The sequence below is a fragment of the Larus michahellis genome, chromosome 3, assembly GCF_964199755.1.
Source record: "Larus michahellis chromosome 3, bLarMic1.1, whole genome shotgun sequence".
Classification (NCBI taxonomy): Eukaryota; Metazoa; Chordata; class Aves; order Charadriiformes; family Laridae; genus Larus; species Larus michahellis.
Window position 1 is genome coordinate 10,825,694 of NC_133898.1, and position 20,020 is coordinate 10,845,713.

Consider the following 20,020-nt stretch of genomic DNA (forward strand, 5'->3'; position numbering starts at 1 on the left):
ATAAAACTGTGTTTTCTTTCTCAAACATGTCTATTTAGGCAGAAACTGCCTCCTGCTGTGTTTTGCATGATGCCCAGCCTCAGTGATATACAAGGTCTTATGGCCTCCGAACCATACATAATAACGCCCACAGTTTTGTTTTAAGTCTCTTTCCTGAGGCGTTCCCAAACACAGTGACTGTCAGGCCCACCCAGAAAGGCGAGGAAGGTTTTTATCCCAACACCTGCGTGAGAGGGCAGAAGAGCTTTTATCACTCTAACTGTGTTGTGCCAGGAAACGCTGTATGATCCCTAGAAGAGAAACGCATTAATCGAGCCAGAAGTAACCCCTTGCCTTGCCTTGGACAACACTGCAATCTGCCTGGCACGGCTGGCCATGCGTTAAGGGCCTTGCTCGACGGTTCTCCACAGTCCAGGCCGCTTATCCCCTCAGGACACGCTAAAGCGCGAGCAAACCGCGGGGGACGCCCTGTTCCTCAGGCTTCTGGAAGCCGCCGGGGTCTGCACAAGATTTCCCGCCTCAGCTAACGGCCGGCTCACGCGCCTGAGGGGAAGGGTGGGGCGCGCGCTGGCGGGGGCGGGGCCTCCGCCGGCGGCGCGTCGGGTTCGAACGGCCGTGCGGGAAGGAGCGGCGCGGCATGGCGGCCCCGGCGGCTCTGCTCCGCCACTGCCCGCTGCTGCTGCCTCAGGACCGGGAGGGAACGGCCTACGAGGGCTTCGTCACCGCGCAGGTACCGGGAGCGGCGGGCGGTACTGGGCGTCAGCCTCTTCCCCTCATTCCCCACTCCACCCCGGCCGGGTTTGGCGGGCGGGGCCGGGAGGAGCGGAGCCGCCGGGTTTGTGAAGCAGAAAATGGCGGCGGGGGGGCCGTAGCGGGGCCTCTCCGCTTGCGGTGGCTGCCTGCACCCGGTCCCCTGCGGTGTCGGGGGGAAATAGGGGTTTTTTTTGCGGCGCCGCCTCGCTGAGGGTGAGTGGGCTGGATTTGCGCTGGGGAACGTTTTCATTCGGTGTGCCTGTGGCCTAGGGTTAAAGGTTGAAGCGAATGACCAAGGGTGGGTATTTTCCTGTCACTGTGTTTCCGAGGTTTCACCTCCATCCTCTCCCTGGGGATGTGGTAAACTGCAGCGCAGGGAGAAGAGCAGCACCCGCGGTGGCTTGGGAGCGAACGCCCTGAAGCCGCCTTTGCCCTCAGAGGTGCCATGCGCTGGTGCCACAGCTCGTGAAAACGTCACACACGTGCCTGCACGCAGACCATAGAGACAGCTCCTAACAGGTGTATTTTAATTTAGAAACGGCTTGCGATTGTCTTCCTATAAAAATAAGTAAAAGTCAAAAGACGCAGGCTGCGTCACACTTGCATTTTCAAAAATCGTAGTTTTGCAGTCAAAACTCAGGAAAGTTTTTGGTGACTCTGTTGTTCGACTTTCAGAAGACATTTGCAAGTGTGTGTTTATATTTGCATTCCTCTAACAGCTGCAGCTTTTGAAATGCTCTCTGTGTTAGAATGCATCCTGGAGTTAACGGGAAGGATAAGATGCGAGTATGGGTGTCTGGTCTCAGATGTGATTTTTGGGTTAGGGCTAAGGCCATAATGTAGTAAAGTCTGAGGTTATGTGCTTAATTTAAGCGTACAGTAGATGTCAGCTTTGGAGGAGTTTGGAAGCAACTGATGTGCTAATGGGCTATATCCAGCTCTGAAACGGGTATCTTGTTTTTGCTTGTGAACATCACAGAAACAGGGAGGTTGGAAGGGACCTCTGGAGGCCCTCTAGCAGGGTCAGCTGGAGCAGGCTGCTCAGGACCATGTCCAGTTTTGAATATCTCTGAGTACGAAGACTGTGCAACCTCTCAGGCAGCCTGTTGCAATGTTTGATTACCCTCGCTCTTTGAGATTTTTTTTTTTCATTGCATGTAGGTGAAACTTCCTGTATTTCAACTTGTACCAGATGCCTCTCATCCTGTCAGTGTGTGTCACTCAGAGCCTGACTAGACTTTCTTTAGTCCTCCTCCATCAGGTATTTGTACACGCTGGCAAGATCGCCCCTGAGCCTTCTTTTCTTTGGGCTAACCAGTCCCAGCTCCCTCAGTCTCTCGTGAGAGAGATTTCAAGCTCTTAATCACCTTCATAGCTCTTCACTGGACAAGCTCCAGTATGTCCATGCCTTTCTTGTACTGGTGACCCAGCACTCCAGGTGTGCATCACCAGTGCTGACCAGAGGGGAAGGATCACCCCCCTTGACCTGTTGGAAATGTTCTGCCTAATCCAGCACACAATGTGTTTAGCCACCTTTGCTGCAAGGGTGTGGTGCTGGCTCAGGGTCAACTTCATGTGCACGAGGACCACCTGGTCCTTTTCTGCAAAGTTGCTGTCTAGCTGGTCAGCCACCAGCATGTGCTGGTGCATGGGGTGAATCCTGTCCCGGTACAAGACTTTGCACTTTCCTTTCTTAAGTTCATGAGCTCCTTTCCTCAGCCCGTTGAGGTTCCCGTGAACAGTAGCACAATCACATGGTCTATCAACCACTCTTCCCGGATTTGTATCCTCTGCCAACTTGCTGAGCAAGGGCACATCCTGTCCCATCATCCAGGTCACTAATGAAGGTGAAATAGTGTTGGCCCCAGGACTGACCCCTGGTGTGCACCATTATTCAGGGGCTTCCTGCTGGACTGCTTCCTGCTGGACTTCGTCCTGCTGACCACAACCCCTTGAGCGCAGCAGTTCTGCAAATTTTCAGTCCACCTTGCTGTCATCTTGTCTAGTTCATCTTCTTCAGTTTGTCTATGAGGATCTTATGGGAAACATCAAAAGCCATTCTGAAACTGAGATAAAGCATCCACTGTATCGGTCATCTAATCAGAGGACGAAATCTGGTTTTGTTCTTAAATTCCTGATGAAGAACTCTCAGAATTTGCAGACAGAATTCAAGGTATGCCGAGCTGGAACAGCGTCTGGAATAAAAGTTTTGAGGTGAGTTAACTGCCCTCTTTGCTTCAGGGAGGAGTTAAACTTACTCGCAAACCTTCTTTATTTCAGTTTTATTTTGGTCATCCCATAAGACAGTATAAGGAGGATCACGAATAGGAACAATTACTGAAAATACAAGTAGGTGGCATTTAGGAACTGCCCCATATGCATTGCACTAACAGGTTTACATTCATGTACTTGGGACTGGTTTTGTTTACAGTTTCTAAAACCTTGCTGAAATGTGTTGTGGATCAGTGCCCAAGTTCCTTCTTAGTGTGGTACCTTTACGATAAGAGTCTTTTTTGACTTCTGCTTGACTTGGAGACAGGCTTTCATGTACTTCAGCATGGCTTGGATTAAATTATATTTCTTGGTTTTGTCCAGATTTGGATAATGTTTATTTTCTTCTAAAAGGTGTTATCTTTGCTTTGTGAAATATGATGCACTGACCAATTTTTACTGAATACTGTGAGTTAGAGGTCAAGAGTATTTCAACTTCAAAATTAAAATCAGCGTTATTTCTAGGTGTCGTTCATGCTGCTTTTTTTTCCTAAATAAAGAAAATCTGAATAATATTCCTGAAAGTCAGATAATACAAACTTTCTTTCTTAGTAGCTGATCTTATGGGCAATGCTTCCCAAAAGTGTCTGACTATTTTTCTTTGCTGACCTTCCTATTAACTAAATGTTTATTTTTAAGGGTAGAGACTTCCATATCAGGATACGGTTACCAATGGATTTTCAACTGAAAAATGCAAGGTAAGATAGCAAATGAAAGCAATTTACAAGTGTACATAACAGAAGCTTATTTTGATAAAAGCAATGATGGATATGCATATGAATTATTTTTTCCAATATCAGTGTTGGTAATTAATTCTTACTGGTTTCAACTTAACCTTGCAACAAAATTGTACGGCATCAGTGTTTTATAAACACTGGCAATAAACATTGCCTATATCAAAATATTTTGTTCTTAATTAACTTTGAAACTTGTTGTAATTAATAATTGGTTGTACTTATATATAAATCAATGTACTTGGAAAAAAATGTTCGTTTAATTCAGATTATTTATATGTCACCGTTTGGGAAAAAGAAAATTCAGTGCAAGTTTGTAATTTTTAAGTAATGATATACATGAAGTTAAAGTTATGCTAACCATGATTTTCTCTTTCCTGTTAATATGTATTAATTTGTGTTACCCAACTTTTCTTTAAAAGCTCTGTTCTTATTGCTGTGAGTATTTATACAAATTAGTCTTCAACATTGTGTTCCATACTTCTGCCTTGGCCAGCCTGCTCTGAACTGCGAACAGATGTGGTATTAGACAGCTTTATTACATTTTGGGTCAGAGACTTAAAACCACATTTTAGGTAACTTTGACATTTTCAAGATATCATTTTTAAATATTGGTGTATTTTATGAAGTCATATTAGCTTGCAAGAATTATGTTGTTGTTTACAGCGAAGAACAGAGGCTTTTGTAGGTAAATGCTTAATTTTTAATGGTCTTCGGGATAGTGACATTTGAAAGTTTTAAATAACTTTGAATATGAAAACGCAAAGAAATCTTGAAGTATTGTTTACTTCCTTTGTTTTTTTGAAGAAAAAACTTTTATGTTGTTGTGTAGCAGACTTTCTGATCTCTTCTAAAAACTGAATTTATAGTTTATACAAATTATTATTAAATTATAATACTGTGAATTTATAATTTGTACAAAATACTGTTTATCTAGGATAGAGTGTAGCTGGCACCTAAAGAAGATACTGCATGGATATCGGCATATTTTAAAGCAGGTATACAACTTTTAAAACCATTTCTGTTAAATGTATGCTTATAGCTCTGTGGCCCTCAGCACAGGAACGACATGGACCTGTTGGAGTGAGTCCAGAAGAGGCCATGAAGAGCCTCTCTGCTGTGAGGACAGGCTGAGAGAGTTGGGATTTTCGGCCTGGAGAAGGCTCCGGGGAGACCTTATAGCAGCTTTCCAGTACTTAAAGGGGAATTACAGGACTCTTTTACAGAGGAATTACATTACTCTTTATCAGGGAGCGTAGCGATAGGGCAAGGGGCAACTGTTTTAAACTAAAAGAGGGTAGAATTAGACTAGAGAAAAGGAAGAAGTTTTTTACGATGAGGGTGGTGAAAGAATCACTGGCCCAGGTTGCCCAGAGAGGTGGTAGATGCCCCATCCCCAGGCTGGATGGGGCTCTGAGCAACCTGATCTAGTTGAGGTGTCCCTGCTCATTGCAGGGAGGTTGGACTAGATGACCTTTAAGGGTCCCTTCCAACCCAAACTACTCTGTGATTCTGTGATGGTAATTCAGAAAGGCTTACACTCACACGCCTATTCTAAAAGTGTTAAAGAACACTCATTGTGTAGCCAAGATTTATTTTGAAATGCTTGAGGATTTGCGTGTCAACCTAAAGAGAAATAGACAGAATTTGGTAAATATTTATTTTTATTTAAGCTTGATATTGAACAATTTTAATAAATGTCTGCTGACATTTTACTGGAATTTTTCTTTAATGTCTCTTTAATCTCTCAGTTAAAAACAGATTTTGTTTTTCCCTTTTTATATATTTATTTTTTTACAAACTGTTCATAGTACAATGAAGAGAATTAATATTAACTATTGATAGATGTAGGTCATTCTGTATTGTAGACAGTCAAGGAATCTAAGTTAAACCTCCCTATCCAGAAGAAACTTTGGAGCAAGGATACAACAGCCCTGGAGTCATGAAGAATGTTTTGTTTCAAAGAACACATCTTTGCCACCTGTGCTTTTTGAGACACTGTATCTGGATGTGCAGGGCAAGGGTTGTGACTAGGGAGTGACCAAAGATACAGAGCCAAGGAAACTGAAGTGTAAACATGTACCACACCTGAAGATAGACAGGGATCCTTAATCATGGTCAGCATCTAAAAGCAGACAGGTCTGCAGAGTTCTTAAAATGTAACCAACTATAAAACATTTTTGAGTCATTCTAAAGCTTCTGTTCTCATCGTCGAAGATGAAAGTCTTCATCAATGTCTTCACAAATACATAAAGTGTAAAGTCTTCATAAACTATATAAACATGTAATGTGACATGATGTGACAAAGTTGGTGGTTAGTTTTCAGTAAAGTTCCCCTCGCTCTGTGAGGTTTGTTCTTGAATTGAAGTATTTAAACATGTGGTATACGGTTGTGGTTTTTATGTTAATTGCTTTGACAATACTAGAAAAAACTAGACTGAAATTGTTTACCACGGAAAGTTATGAGTTGAAGAAAACAAACTAATACTGTGTTCCCTCCAGAGGTTGCACAGCTGTCCAGATCTTGTCAGTTTTATGGTGGAGCTGAAAACTGTTTTGGTAAGTGACAACTTGTATGTGTGGTAGAGGGATGTACTTAGAGCTTTGGTTTTCACTTTCGATTTGTTACAGTTTACTGTTTGGTAGATGGATTTATTTGTTTGTTTTAAGAAGAGGTGACTTTGTATGTATGCTGTTCATGTAATATTTGTATAAATATCCTTTAGGGTTTTAAGTGACTGTACTCTTTGGAAATTGGAATGTTATCGAAAAATTAAAATCCCAGCAAGGGATTTCAGTATAGAGCCATCCTCTTTCCAATGATTTTCTTGGAATTCCTGGTATTATCCAGATGGTGAAGAAGGCCTATAATCATACAAAGGATTCTACAGTCAATGGATTGCTAAAGGTGCTTTTATCTGTGTGACAACTTGACCAGTAAATGCTTGCTTGTTTGTTTTAGTTCAGATACTGCTGTTTGTTTGGAGGTTTTTAAAGTGTTTTGTAATCTGGGATTGAAAAGTAGCAAAGTCTCCAGTTAACAACGCAAAACTGACAATTTCTTGTCTGTTGATAAAACATTATTCTATAAGCCTCCTTGGCAAAGAATACTTGTGTACAATTTATTTGACTTAGAAATAAACCAGAGTAAGTATTCTTCAAAACAACAGAAATACCCTCCTGGTATTACACAACTGCTCTGTGTTGGGAATGCCTTGCCTCAGTGTTGGTTCAGTCCCTGACAAACTAGATTACGCTAAACCAGGCAAAAGCGCTTGGAATGGGACTGAATAAGAATGTCTTCGCGTGGCTATTTTGGAATATTTCACAATAGTAATTCCAGTCTATTTGCCTGGATGCACAAGCACTCAGGACATGAGAATGCAATGAAAGTATAATTCATTCAAAATAGTAAAATAGTGATCCTCAGTGAAGACAGTAAAAACAACAGAAGACACTGTGGGACAACTGGGCAGAAATGATTGTTATACTGATTTAATTATTAAATCTATTTATTATTTATTTAATTTAATTTTAATTTTTAAAATTATTAATAATTTTATTATAAATTTAATTTTAATTTTTTTGTCAGTACTCTCTGGACTCCTATGATGTTAAAACTGAGAAATGGATTTTTTTTTTTTGATTGCCATATAAAGTTGTATATAGCTACTTAAAAATAATATGGGGGATTTTATAGATGTGTCTTCTTTAGTGGCTGTGGAGCCCAGGAGACAGCTGTGTGCTTAATAGAACCTTCTTTTGAAAGATGCTTTTAGTCAAGATGCTTGACTTCAAATTTATTAGCTGAAAAAGAGGCACTTTTGATATTTGCATCTGAAGACTATCTTGTCAACATCTGTGGGTTTTTTTTTTTTAAATTGCAGATGTTTTCATTACCAGTATCTGAAGTAATTTACCAAACAGCTTCTTTATCTGCTTTAGCTGGAGGCTATAACAAAACAAATGCAGTGTACAGTTAATTTTACATAAGCTTAATATTTTTGAATGAATTGCAAAAATCACATGACTAAATAGATGCAAAAATATTGAAATCTCTCTTAATGATGTTTCTAATGTTCTTTTAAATAGGAAATTGCTTTAAAAAATACACAAGACCTGCATGTACCACGGCCGCCAGAATACTACTCCTGTCTTGTCAGAGATCTAGAAATACTGGGATGGAATAAGTATGTTTATTTTATTTCTTAATAGACATTACTTTTAGAATATATGTTCTTTTGTATTTGTGAGTTGAACATATCAAATGTTCTGTTAATTTATCCTGTTCAGAAACTGGTTTTGCTTTAAAAACTCCGCTGCTTTGTTTTTAATTTAAAAAAAACCACACAAAAAACCCAACAAACCTATATCAGCTGAAGGTATATTTTCAGTCTCAAATAACTGAGCTGAAAGGTGACATGCTACTACTAAGAAATCAATTCTTCTTTGACCTATAAACTATTGGCACAGTAAACATATTAAATACAATTTTTATAGGTCTCTTTTTTTTCTTCCTTCTTTTCCCTACTTTGTACAGCTTTTTTTGACTATTCCCATATGCCATGGTTGATCATCTTGTACCTTTATGCTTTCATAAATACAGTTCATACATTTTTTAGAACTAGAATAATTATTTTTGAAGAACAGTTCTATCTTGTTCTCCAGAGCACAAAGATCTCCTTAGACAAAGGAATAACATAGCTAATCCACAGAAAGGTGAATCTACAAAAAAAGTCTGTGAGCGGAGGGGAGAATTTGCAAGGCTGTAAATCCAGAACTTCAAAACAGCCAGCTCTTTGTGACACCTGCAGAGAGAAACTTACATATATTTTTTGCTACCTAGATGGGCTCAAACAGAGATGAGGGCTATTGAAAAGCATTCCTTAGTCTCCAAAAACTCTGCATGTTTGGGGGAGCAAGGGGGCATTTCCAAGTGAGAGAAACGTTGGTTACTGCACAAGGAGAGTATAAACTGTGTTACCCGGATGGAGGCTCGGTGCACCCAAAAAACATGGTTTCATGTATATGCTGTACTATAAATTGAGTATCTGTGGAACAAGAAGCGACAGCTCAGGTCGTCTTCTGAGGGAAGAATACTAGAAGTCAATCTTTTCACCCCAACTTAAATGGCTGGTTGAATACCATGGGAAAGTGTGTCACACTATGAAAGGATATTTGATTTTGTTGAGGAACGAAATGTACACATAGCTGCCTCTGGATGCCTTCTCATTAGTGTCGTAAATGAGTGCAAACAGATTATATTATTCACAGTCCCATATACTCTCAGATGACCTCATGGAACAAATTTAATTTCATCATCCTACAGAGGAAGACAAGGTTATTCTCCTCATACCTCGTGTAGAAACCTGAAGGAAGACACAGTTGGGATCAAGTGCTTAAGGTCCATGTGGAAATTTTTCAGGAGTCTGCAAAGCTTCCTGTTTTGCGGACTGTTACTTGAAAGGCTTTAACTGCTATCAGCTGGCAGGTTCTCTGATACTGAGTCTTTTATTCCTCCAGCAGAGAGCCTGGAATGGACTAATTTCTGTCCTTTCCCCTGGAACCTCCAGGAGACCTCTATGGGGTTGAAGAAGGTAGTTCTAGGGAGGCATTAAGGAAATATATTTGAAAGTGTCTTTCACGATGTGCAATTAATCTCACAGTGCCTTCTTTAAGGTGTTAAAATGAATGATTGTGTAGGATGTTGAAGAGTTTTGAATGAGAATGTACTTTTAGTTTCAGTAAAATGAAAGCTAAAAAGTCTACACTTGTGGTTTTCAACAAGACCAATCTACTTTTACCTTAGTCTTGGATGGATTGTAAGTTAACTTTAACTAGTGTTTATTTCGCTAAATGAGATACAGAGGCCTTGGGTTTAAGAATAGCTTTGAGTTTTCTCACCTGATTTGTATATAAATAAATAACATGTGACTAACATTAAGTAGGAATCTGCTTTGAAGGCCCACTTTTATTTAAAGATTTAAAACATCCTTGTTAAATCAGCTGTAGTTTTTTCAGTGATTTCCATTACTAAGTATGTAGTTGTGCCAGCTGATGACATACTCTATTCAAATTTCTCGCTCAGGTCAGAGAATATTAGTTAAAATTTCCTAAACACATGCAAAATAAATTTGAATCATGCCTACTCTCCCAAAATGAAAAAAATCCACAACCCCAGACCCTTAAAAGCCCGCACCAGCAAAACGGACACTGTCATAAAATAAATATACTTTAAAGATATAAATTTGTAAAATATAATATATTTATAATTGGATATATAAATACAGTATATAGCTAAGTATACTAAAAATACACTTCAAAATACAATTCAGTAGCTTATCTCAAAAATGGTATTTCTTCTTACTTGCTGTACATAGGAAACATCCAGTGGTTTATTATTAAAAAGCACATCAGTGTTTTATCAGAGAGCATGCTTCTAGGGCAGAATTTGACCCGGTTTCTAGACAAAGGTGGTCTTCATGTAGACACACAACTTATGCTGTGCTTTTGTCCCGTGTAGCCGTGTAATTCAGTAAACATATGCTTCTTGACTTACGTTACGGATAAAGTCTCTGTGTGATTGGGTTTTTTTGGTTGGGGAAGTCAATCACTAATCAAAGGGCTAGGCTGTACATAGATGATCATGTCTGGTTTACTGTGAGTTGGGAGGAAGATAACCTAGAGAGGCGATTTGAAGTACATTAGTAAGTTGCACCACTAATTTTAGTGTGCTTTTAACAATACAATGAACTACAAGGCCTCTTAACCTAGACTGATTTAGAGTTGCAAGTGATTCGTATTCACATGTTAGTTAAAAACATCCTGCTGTGGTCTTTCAGCACAGAATTAAGTCTGCATATAGTACTGGCAGTAAGGATCAATCACTGCTTGCGCCTTGAGAAGCTTTCAGCTTTATTTATCAGGATTTCTCTTAGAAAAGAACTGGCTTGTTGTGGGCCCCAGATTTACTTTTTCCTAGTGAGTTTTGGGTCATGCTGGAAGCCGACTGCGTCCAAATCCAACGGACAAACTGAGGGATGTTTTGGTTGAAAGAGCATCAAAGCAATAGGCTGTGGTTCCTTTACCTCTGAAATGAGTTAAGAAGATCATGGGTATGGCATAAATTTAGTGTGTTCTAGTGGCTTTTATCTAAGGAATATGTGAAGTTTCTCAGAAACAAATTGAAGACATTTTCTGCAATGATCTTTCCTCCTAAACCACTGAAAGTACAAGCAATAATGAAGACTGCAAATGGGCAGGCTGCTGTGATTAGGTATAATCACTTTCTCTGTGAAACAGAAAACTTGATTCTCTGACCTAATTTAGGTGTGGGGGAGGGAGAATATGCTTTCATATTCAAATGCTTGTACACAAAAGTCACAGTTCAACAGGTTATAAAATTGTACCAAATTTCCAACACTTAAGTGCTGTCCTAACAGCTGAGGAGTTCAAAGGATACTGCCGTCATTCAAAAACACCAGCGCAAGCCTAATCAGCTGAGGTGGGAGAGAGTACGCATGTAGTAGTATTAAGCTACAGGAAAGGCTCTTCTAATACTGTTTTATAATCTCGCCAGTTGATTCAGTGACAGTGTCTTGGGAAGGTAAATTATCAACTATAAAACATTTGTAGGACTCATCACCCTCGCGTGCATTCATAAAGGTTGCCAGTATGTCTTAACTCTGTGGTGTGAGTTATGATTCCACTTGTCTCAAGTCTCAGTGCATTTCTGTTTGGTACTTGCCAAGTTTTTTCATAGAAAGTATCTTCTCCTCTTGCCTTCTCCATTTCCAAGGGAATCCTGCCGTGTCGTGTGCTCTCAATGAAATAGGATTTGCATGTTATGCTGGATTACAGTACTTCAGAGATTGAACTCAGGCTTTCCATCTTTATGGTCATTCCATTTTTTTCTATGTGGTAAAATGATGGAGCCTACAGACAAATAAAAGTTTATATAACTAAAATATCACCTATGTAAACAATTTCTTATTGTTTATTATTGTATATTGTACAATCACATGAGGAATTTCATACCACTTTTACAGCATTGAGCAACTTTTCCCAGTCTTACGGAACTGATCCTTTCATCTCTTCTTATCCAAAGATGTCACGAAGCTACTGGGTTCCTTTATTGTATCCTAAATGGAAAACTGAATCCTCCTTTGTTCCCTGGAGGCAGTTTATTGGTTTTGCATTCTGTTGAGAAGAAGGAAGGCTAGCTATGAATTTTCATTCTGGGCATTCTTCAACCCTGTATGCCCCTGTCTGAGGAGTTTTTTATTCCTTGGTGTTACCGTTTGTGAAAAAGTTTGAAAAGGAAGAGAATCCTTTACTAGAAAACCTCTTAAGTACGTGATTGGTGATGAATAATACTTAAAAGGCGTTGTGTTGCTTAGCCTGAATAGTCGTCTTCTACAAGGGACTAGTTGTTGAAGTCAAAATTGAATAAAAGTCATAAGAATTTCCAGATTGGTCTGTGTGTTGTAGTGGCGCTTCATACAGCGGTGACGATCTACATGTTTTTACAGTTTTTTTTTTTTTCCTGTTACCTCCAAGCTCAGTGAAAATCACATTTTTAACTGGTATCATATAAATTCTAAAACTAAAAATATATTAAAAATTGAATAATGGACAGAACTTGAAAGTCATTTTATGACATATTCCTCTGTGCATAACTAAACTGGTGGTGATTATTTGTGCTCTTAGCACTTTTTCTGAATGCTTACATATTTTTTCTGAAGTGTCTAATTTACACTGTCAATAAAACTGTAGTGAAGGTTCTTTACAAATATGATTGAGCATAATCATATAGTCACTATATTTTTAATATAATGGTGTGCATATATTTATTTTTAAATACATAAATAGACACACACATGTATATATGTTTATTTTAGAGGCCGTCAGGTTGTTAAACTAATTGTAAAAGTACTGAACCCCTAAGCATTTCAGAAATAAGATTTAAGATATGTATGTCCATTGCTATCTAAGAAATTAAAATAATTTTTAAATCTTTTCCCCTCCCGCCCAATATAGAGTGAGGAACTGCAAAAATGTTTGATTTTAAACTAAAATAATCCATACCTTTCTGGCATCTCAGGAGTGAAGTGGTCCAAACAAGATAACTGTCAGAACAGATAATTTTAAATCCTAAACGCTTTGGCAGCATACCTTTAATTTTTCCGTTCTTTTTTGCCATGTAACCTCACAGTGCATTGATGCAGGCAGCAGTTGGGCTTTGTTTTGGACACTGCTATATATTTTATTGCAGTAACCATTCTGGGCCTTAGCTGCTGGTTTAGGATTTCCCCACCCCAGGCAAGAGCAGCTGGCATATAGCCAGGTGGCATATAGGTGGTTTCTTATCTTTGTAAAACTCTGTGGTATATTTTTGAGGTAAATTTGGAACAAAGCGGGAGTAATGAAGTTTTTCCAGTTAGAGGAAGAATGCTCTAATTCTCTTTAAATAAATCAAGTTTTGTGGACTCCAGTTGAATTACACTTTTATCAAGACTTGTATTTCTTTCTACTGTTGTAGAGAAAAGGAGAGCCAAAATACGCGCAGGAATCTGTAGGGTTATTTAATTTTATTGCATTAAAGCTAGTCAGCTTTAAACATGACATGGTGTATCTCTCTCCCTACTTACTACCTCTACTGCTTTTTCCATCTGTATTTTTCAGTTCCCTCATGTTGAGGCTGTGTCATTTATGCAGATCGTTTTTTCTTCTTTTCACTTCCTTCCTAGGAAGGTGCACACCCTTTGGTGTATATCTACTTTTTCTTGTACAGGCTTCTACAACTCCGTGGCTCATTTTCCTTGGAAGAGAACCATTTTTGCCAGCATGCTGGCTCAAATGACTGGGCTACTTTGTAATGGTTTAAAAAAAAAAAGCGTTGCTTAAGTCAGCAAGTAGGTGCTTTCTTTGAACTCTGATAGGCCTTCCCATCAGTCTGGGTGGTAAGTTGTACGATGATCTTGGACTGCTTTTTATCTTTATGCAAGAATGACATAGTAAAAATGCCAAAATATTCACATTCCCAGTTCACTGGTAAATATCTGGAGAAGTTTGAACCTTTTTGGCAGTTGTTGAAGCTACTCAGCAGAATGCGTTTCTAGAGAGCTCTATATTTTACAATTGTATTCATCTTCGTTGTTGGGGGAAGCACGAATCTATGACATCTTAAGCAAAGAGTCAGTGATTATGTCAGAAGTTTTAAAACTTATTTACATTTAATATGTACTTGCTACTTGCTTGGGTGCATGCATACTGTGTAAAACTGTCAGGAAACGAAGGCAAATCATCATAAATAACTCATTTTGTACCTGTTTGGGTACTGTTTTCTGCAGAAAATCAATTTCAGAATAGGAACCAATATCCATTGAATTTTCCACAATAGCAGTATTGATAACAGAAGAGAACTTCATTGAAGAGAAAAGCAAATCAAGAGCATAAAAGTCTCATACAGTAAGAAACTGCAGAAATGGATCAAAGATTTGACAGGAAGTTTAATGTGTACATAAGTAGAGGCTGACAGGAACATGCTGTGTGTGTCAAAGGTTCCGGTGATGGAAAACTGAAACACAGTGCTCACTGACCACAGCGTGAGCCCTGACACACATTGTAAATAACCCAAAGATATATGACTGCATTAAGCAGTAGACCGGTGTATTAACAGCAGTACAATGGCTGACATGTAGAACTTCCTCTGATTAATATTTGTAACAGACTAATAAGAGTATTGCAGACACTTCAAACTGGACTTCTTACAATGCTGTTAGAGTTTTCTGTTCTCTTTCAGAGTCGCGTATGTGGATACTGGTCTTGCCACAATCAAGCTAAAAGCTGAAGACTCTTGCGGTCGACAGCATCTCATCACTCTGAAGTTAAATGCAAAGGTGAATTTATGTGGGAGAAGATGTTTTAAGGCTTCCGTGAAATACGTGGATTTTTGTTAGTTCGTGAGGATTTTAGAGAGTTGGTTTGTTTTTTAGTATGTCTGTTCTGCAAGATAATGGGTGGGGGTTTTTTTTAAGAAATTACTTTATATAAAGTAGAGTTTTCAGTCTTTAACTTAATTTGAAATTAGTAGTGCATTATGGTTATCAAAGAATCTTTCCATATGAAATTGTGTATCACATGACAAATGTTTTATGATATTGTAATAATTTTACTGGATTACAGACAAAGCCATTTGGGAGACTTTCTTTCATCATCACTCTATCCAGAGACTATGCATATAACAAGAAGTAGAGGATGTTGGGTTGCTTCTGTAGCAAGCCTTACTGTTAAAGCTATAGATACAAAGATTTATGAAAAACTGACTACAGAAGCACGTTCCTAATTTTTTTAAAAGTATTTCTTTTTATTTTAAATAATTGTCTGAGTTGGACAGTGCTTGCAATGCAAATCCATGGTATGTGCAGAAGCAGAAAAATTTTATTTTATTTTTTATTCTTCTTGGTACTTAGAACTGAATTCAGATTGCAGTGCTTCTTCACAGAATTTCTCATTTCAAGGCATAAATCTCTTATCAGAAACTGTGAATATCCAGGCTGTATGGTAACAGTTATATGGTAATAGCTGTTGTCTTCAGAAAATCAGTCTAGAGGAAAAAGTGGATCCAAAAGTGTCTAAATGTTGTTGTTTGGGACTATCCTTGGTCCATCATCTGGAGTAATAATCTTGGAGAGATGAGGAGTGAGCATGGTATTGTAAGATTAAATTTCACCTTCACAGGCATCCTATGTTCCTTTAAATACCAGCAGTTTTTGAGTTTTACATAAGACAAGCTAATTTTACCTTAGAGGGGAAAAAGGAGCCTGTGGAAAAAGTACCGTTTGGGAATTGAGATTGCTAAAGTGGATTTTGGAAAAAGACTAAAACTATCCTACACACACAGAGTAAAGAATGCATAATTAATTTGTTAGTCAGTCCATTACTAAATACATTGATGGGAAAATATATCAGGAAATACAATTATGGTCTATTTAACGCGTGAGGAGAATAACCAGACTGTGTTGTCCTTGTTCATAAGGGAGCTGCTATCCCGTGCTTAGGCTGCACTTAATTTCTAGTGTCATACTGTTGCCCTTGAGTTTGTTCTTGATTTTATGGTGACTGAAGTATTTTAACTATATGGAAGTATAGAAGTGCAGAAAAAAAATACAGTGCAATGCCCGTTTTTACCAAGCAGCTGCCACGGTCAAACATTATTAGACTTATGCATCGGCTGGTTCTGTTCAGCCTTAACTTACCACTGTACTGTAAGGGGAATCGAGATTACCGTTTTCTGTTCTTAGGAAAACTTGTGTGTTTTCTTTATAGTAATAAAAGATCTGAAGGTGAGGCTCCTAGTAGCAGAAGAAAGCACTGTCTAACAACTAATGATCTAGTGTAATGAAGAGACTAGATTATCCAACTTGTCTGTTGTAACAATTAATCATCAATTTTATTTATTTTTTTTTCCAAGTGATGGTTATGATGAAGGAGCGATTGCTTGTCCTTTTTAAACCATGTCTGGCATTTAAATTTGCCAGAAGAGAAAAACTATATGTGAAGTGTGGTTTGGTGACATGGGGATTTGATTTTACTTCATATGCATATCTAATACCTTTGGAAAGACTTTGATAAAGTATTTTTTGAAGGGATTTCTTTTGATAACCGGCTTTAATAAATGTATGCTGATTTTTTATTATGCTGTTTCTTTGATTAAAGTTAGTACGTGAGCTAAACCTCTCTTCCCCAGTATATATTGCTGGCTCTTGTCTGTGTTCTGGCAGATTGGTTTTTTCAGCCTTGTCCTCATGGATGCCATACAGTGAAATGAGTTTATGAGCCTGCCAACGATGTTTTCAGGAAGAAAGTCTTTGAAAAGTGATTTAGTAAATTCTTTTTCATGAAGTTATCATGTGTGTTCAGATAATCCCCTATATCTTCCTTTGCCATCACTCTTAATGGCTTGGATGTGTTTCGAGGACTTTTCCTTAAAGCGTTGTCAAATACTTCCACCAGTTACCCCTGTCTGAATGTGCTTTGCGGTAGGAACTGTCCTTTCAAAACGCTTGCTCTCCATGAACTGCATTTGTAAAGTGTCTAGGAAACTTGGGGTGATCAGTTTAAACCTGGAAGAATTGAGAATGGTCCTGTCGTAGTTAGGTTTCTTAGCCGATTTATGTCCTACGCAACTTTGACGTTTTATTAGACTTAAACCTCATAAAAGGATATACTGTTTAATGCTCTGATTGCATTTTGTGAAATAGTTTTCCGATGTATTTGGTTGACAATGCCTGGTCGAGAAATCTTCATCCATTCACAATTTAAATAAATGCGTAGAGAAGTTTTCTGAAAACAAAGCATGCATCTTTGCAAGTATGAAAACAAATACATTGGGCTTTATTTATCAGATTTCATTTTGTATTGCATGAGAAGCGGGTTGGGTGCTTGCCATTTCAGATCCCAAGAATTCAATTGGGCCACTGCAAGAATTTGCATGCCGTGTAGTAATCAAGATGCTTTGGTAATTATCTGAATGATTTGGCAAGGGTTATGAAAATATTTTTTCTAGATAAAGTTAGATGCATGCTCAAAAATGTAATATAAATATTTTCTTTAATCGTTGCTTAAATTTTTCTACAGAATAGGATGATTTCAGACATACAAATTCAAATGTAACTGTAATAACATATGATGTCATTGATATACTCTGGTATAGTATTTCAAAATACTATCTCCTGGGAAATCACTTGCTTTATTTTACATAGCATTTTACTCTGCAAGGGCTAAAAGCATTATGTACATATGTATGGAATTGTTGCATAATTCTTGGCAATTATCTGGTGCACAGTACAATATTGTGCTCTTACAGAAAATTTGACAAAAAATGCAGGGGGAAAGTGCTGTAGGTTTTTCGGTTTGTTTTTTTTTTTTCAAGTAATATAAAGTTAGTAGAATCTGTTTGCAAGCACTTTTTCAAAGGCAGCCTACAAAAGACTGTATAAAATGAATTTACTTACCAAGAAAGTAAACACGTAATTGTCTAATGCTGCTGGGATTTAAACGAGGTAGTCCTAAAACAAATCCTGCGGAAAAATTGTTATTGTTCTTAGTTTGTTCTAGGCATACTTTCATACATCGAAAACAGGTATATTTCTATGCAAGCATAGTATTTAATGAAAAATATACCTACAATACAAACCCACCAAGACTACAACGCCTCCAGTAACAGTACAGGCAAAGGAACTGCAACAGCTACTGTGGAGATACAGCTCCAGCTTGTAACCGCCTCCGCTCCAAATCAGCTGTTCCGCTTCTCGCTCCGTCACTGTTATTTAACTTGGCTGACTCCAACTTGGTAAAATGGTAAACCACAAGATACTCAAGTTGTAGGCGTTCTCTTCAGAATGTGGATACCTTAACAGAAACCACAAATTAAGGCAAATTAAAAAGCAGGTTTAAACAAATTTTTGTGAAATCCATAAATCCACTAGATTATTATTAAAATCAAAGCAATGAAGAATGGATGCTGTAGGGAAGCTATGTCTCTTTTTTGCTCTTTGCCATAGAGAACAATTTGAAAGTAACTACTGTAGCATTACATTTTACTTAAAATAAAAACACATTTAAAAAAATCTGATAAATTAATTGCCAGCTGTCTGGTAAATAAGGACAATATCTATGTCCAGAGGTTTACTTTGGATGGAAGGTGGTTACGGGAAGCAGCACAGCTAAACTTCACCTCTTTGTCTTAACTCTCTTTAATTCTGTGAAGAAGCTGGGACTTTTTTTCAGAAAATAAGATTCTCTCTAAGGTTTTCCTGTGTTGGCAGTTTATGCAATGCTAGTACAATTTCTATAAAACTGCTGCGTGCATCATTGGTAGAATTTGAAAGGTTGCATAGGACTAAAGGAGGCAACTTCTTAGGTGAATAAAATTTTGGATAGGTGCTCTGAGAAAGGACACCATTTATTTGTAATTAGATGTTTCTTTCCTTTGCTACATTTATTTTTCAGTAAAAACCATTTTTTTCCACAGAATTCATCTTGGATGCTGAACAGCAATAGGTTTACTAGGGTAATGGATAGTGGTTATTTCTGGGCTTATCAAACCTTTTATAGCTTCAGTTTTCATAATGCAGCATTTTTTTCTTTTCCTCACTGGTACCTGTTAATTTAGGGCAGGGAGTTGTTTTAATTCTGGGTGTGGTCATTTGGGTATTTTCATTCATCTCTTTCTAAATAGTTATATACATACTCTTGATTATTTCAGTTTCAAAACAAAAAATGTCGCCAATCGGAGCAAATATTCTAGTTTAAATGAAAATTAGTTCTTGACTCACGTGAGGGTTGGTTTTATTTGCTTGGTTTTTTACATTCTCCTATCCAGTAGAGGTAATCGAGATTATTTTTTTTTTTAAATATTTGATCTTTTTTGTCTTCAGTTCTTTTTTAATGTGTCTTTGTGAACACTGAACACATAAAACTGATTCTCTTGCCCTTACTAAAAGCTGATTTATAAAAACTGTTTACATGTAGATTTCTTCTTTAAATGATAATTAACATTCATAACTATTTCTGAAAATGATTTACATACTGTTTCCTCTAAGAGCCAAGTTCTCAAGATGCTTGAAGTGTTCATATTTTGCTATCAAATTTGGCAGCTGAGTATCAGTCTGATTTTTAAATCACTTTAAAAGAAAAACTGTGTTTTCTTTCCCTCCTTCAGTATCCAACAGAACCACCGGACTGCCTTGTGGATTTTCCTGTTCAGTTTGCTGTTTCTTGGATGCCACAGGTAAACTGCCGTACTCCACAGCTTTTTTTACGGACTGAGATACATATGCAATATGTAGGTAGCGATGAGGGGCTGGATTTCTTTAACTCCAGCTTTTTTCCCTGTGTGCATTTAACTTTTACACATGCTTATGTCAATGTAATAATGCTGAACTCCATATTCCTTATGGTAGTGTTTTAAGTATTTTCCTTGCCATATAAATATACCTTGCATGTTGCGTGCTTTGCACTCACGCTAGCTGGTTTTTTCTTAAGCTGTTCATACATCTGAAGTCTCTTTAGGGGAGACATTAGGAAAAAGCATGCATGAGAAACCGTGTCTTACAGAAAAGAAGCACCCTCTGAATTGACAGACATTGAAAAAATGCGGTCTCCCCGTTTGATATCCCATATAGTTTCCATAACATAACAAAACTTTCTCAGCTACGATCAAAAGAACAACAGGAAAATGCTTAAGAGAAATCTGA

The 20,020-nt window shown here is 38.0% G+C and overlaps 1 protein-coding gene across 4 annotated transcripts in view; it reads left to right on the top strand.

Annotated features, from left to right (window-relative positions):
* The first annotated feature begins 568 nt into the window (after positions 1-568).
* FANCL (FA complementation group L) overlaps positions 569-20,020 on the top strand; it is a 30,342-nt gene continuing 10,890 nt past the window's right edge. The window contains exons 1-7 of one of the 4 annotated variants that reach the window (XM_074578547.1): positions 569-730; positions 3,664-3,722; positions 4,696-4,756; positions 6,261-6,317; positions 7,851-7,948; positions 14,563-14,659; positions 19,486-19,554. In XM_074578547.1, coding sequence (XP_074434648.1) covers positions 638-730; positions 3,664-3,722; positions 4,696-4,756; positions 6,261-6,317; positions 7,851-7,948; positions 14,563-14,659; positions 19,486-19,554 — 534 coding nt within the window. In that variant the 5' untranslated portion in view covers positions 569-637. Of the gene's footprint in view, positions 731-833; positions 967-2,654; positions 2,968-3,663; positions 3,723-4,695; positions 4,757-6,260; positions 6,318-7,850; positions 7,949-14,562; positions 14,660-19,485; positions 19,555-20,020 lie in introns of those variants that run through there. The other 3 variants (XM_074578549.1, XM_074578550.1, XM_074578548.1) reach the window with 3 other exon arrangements.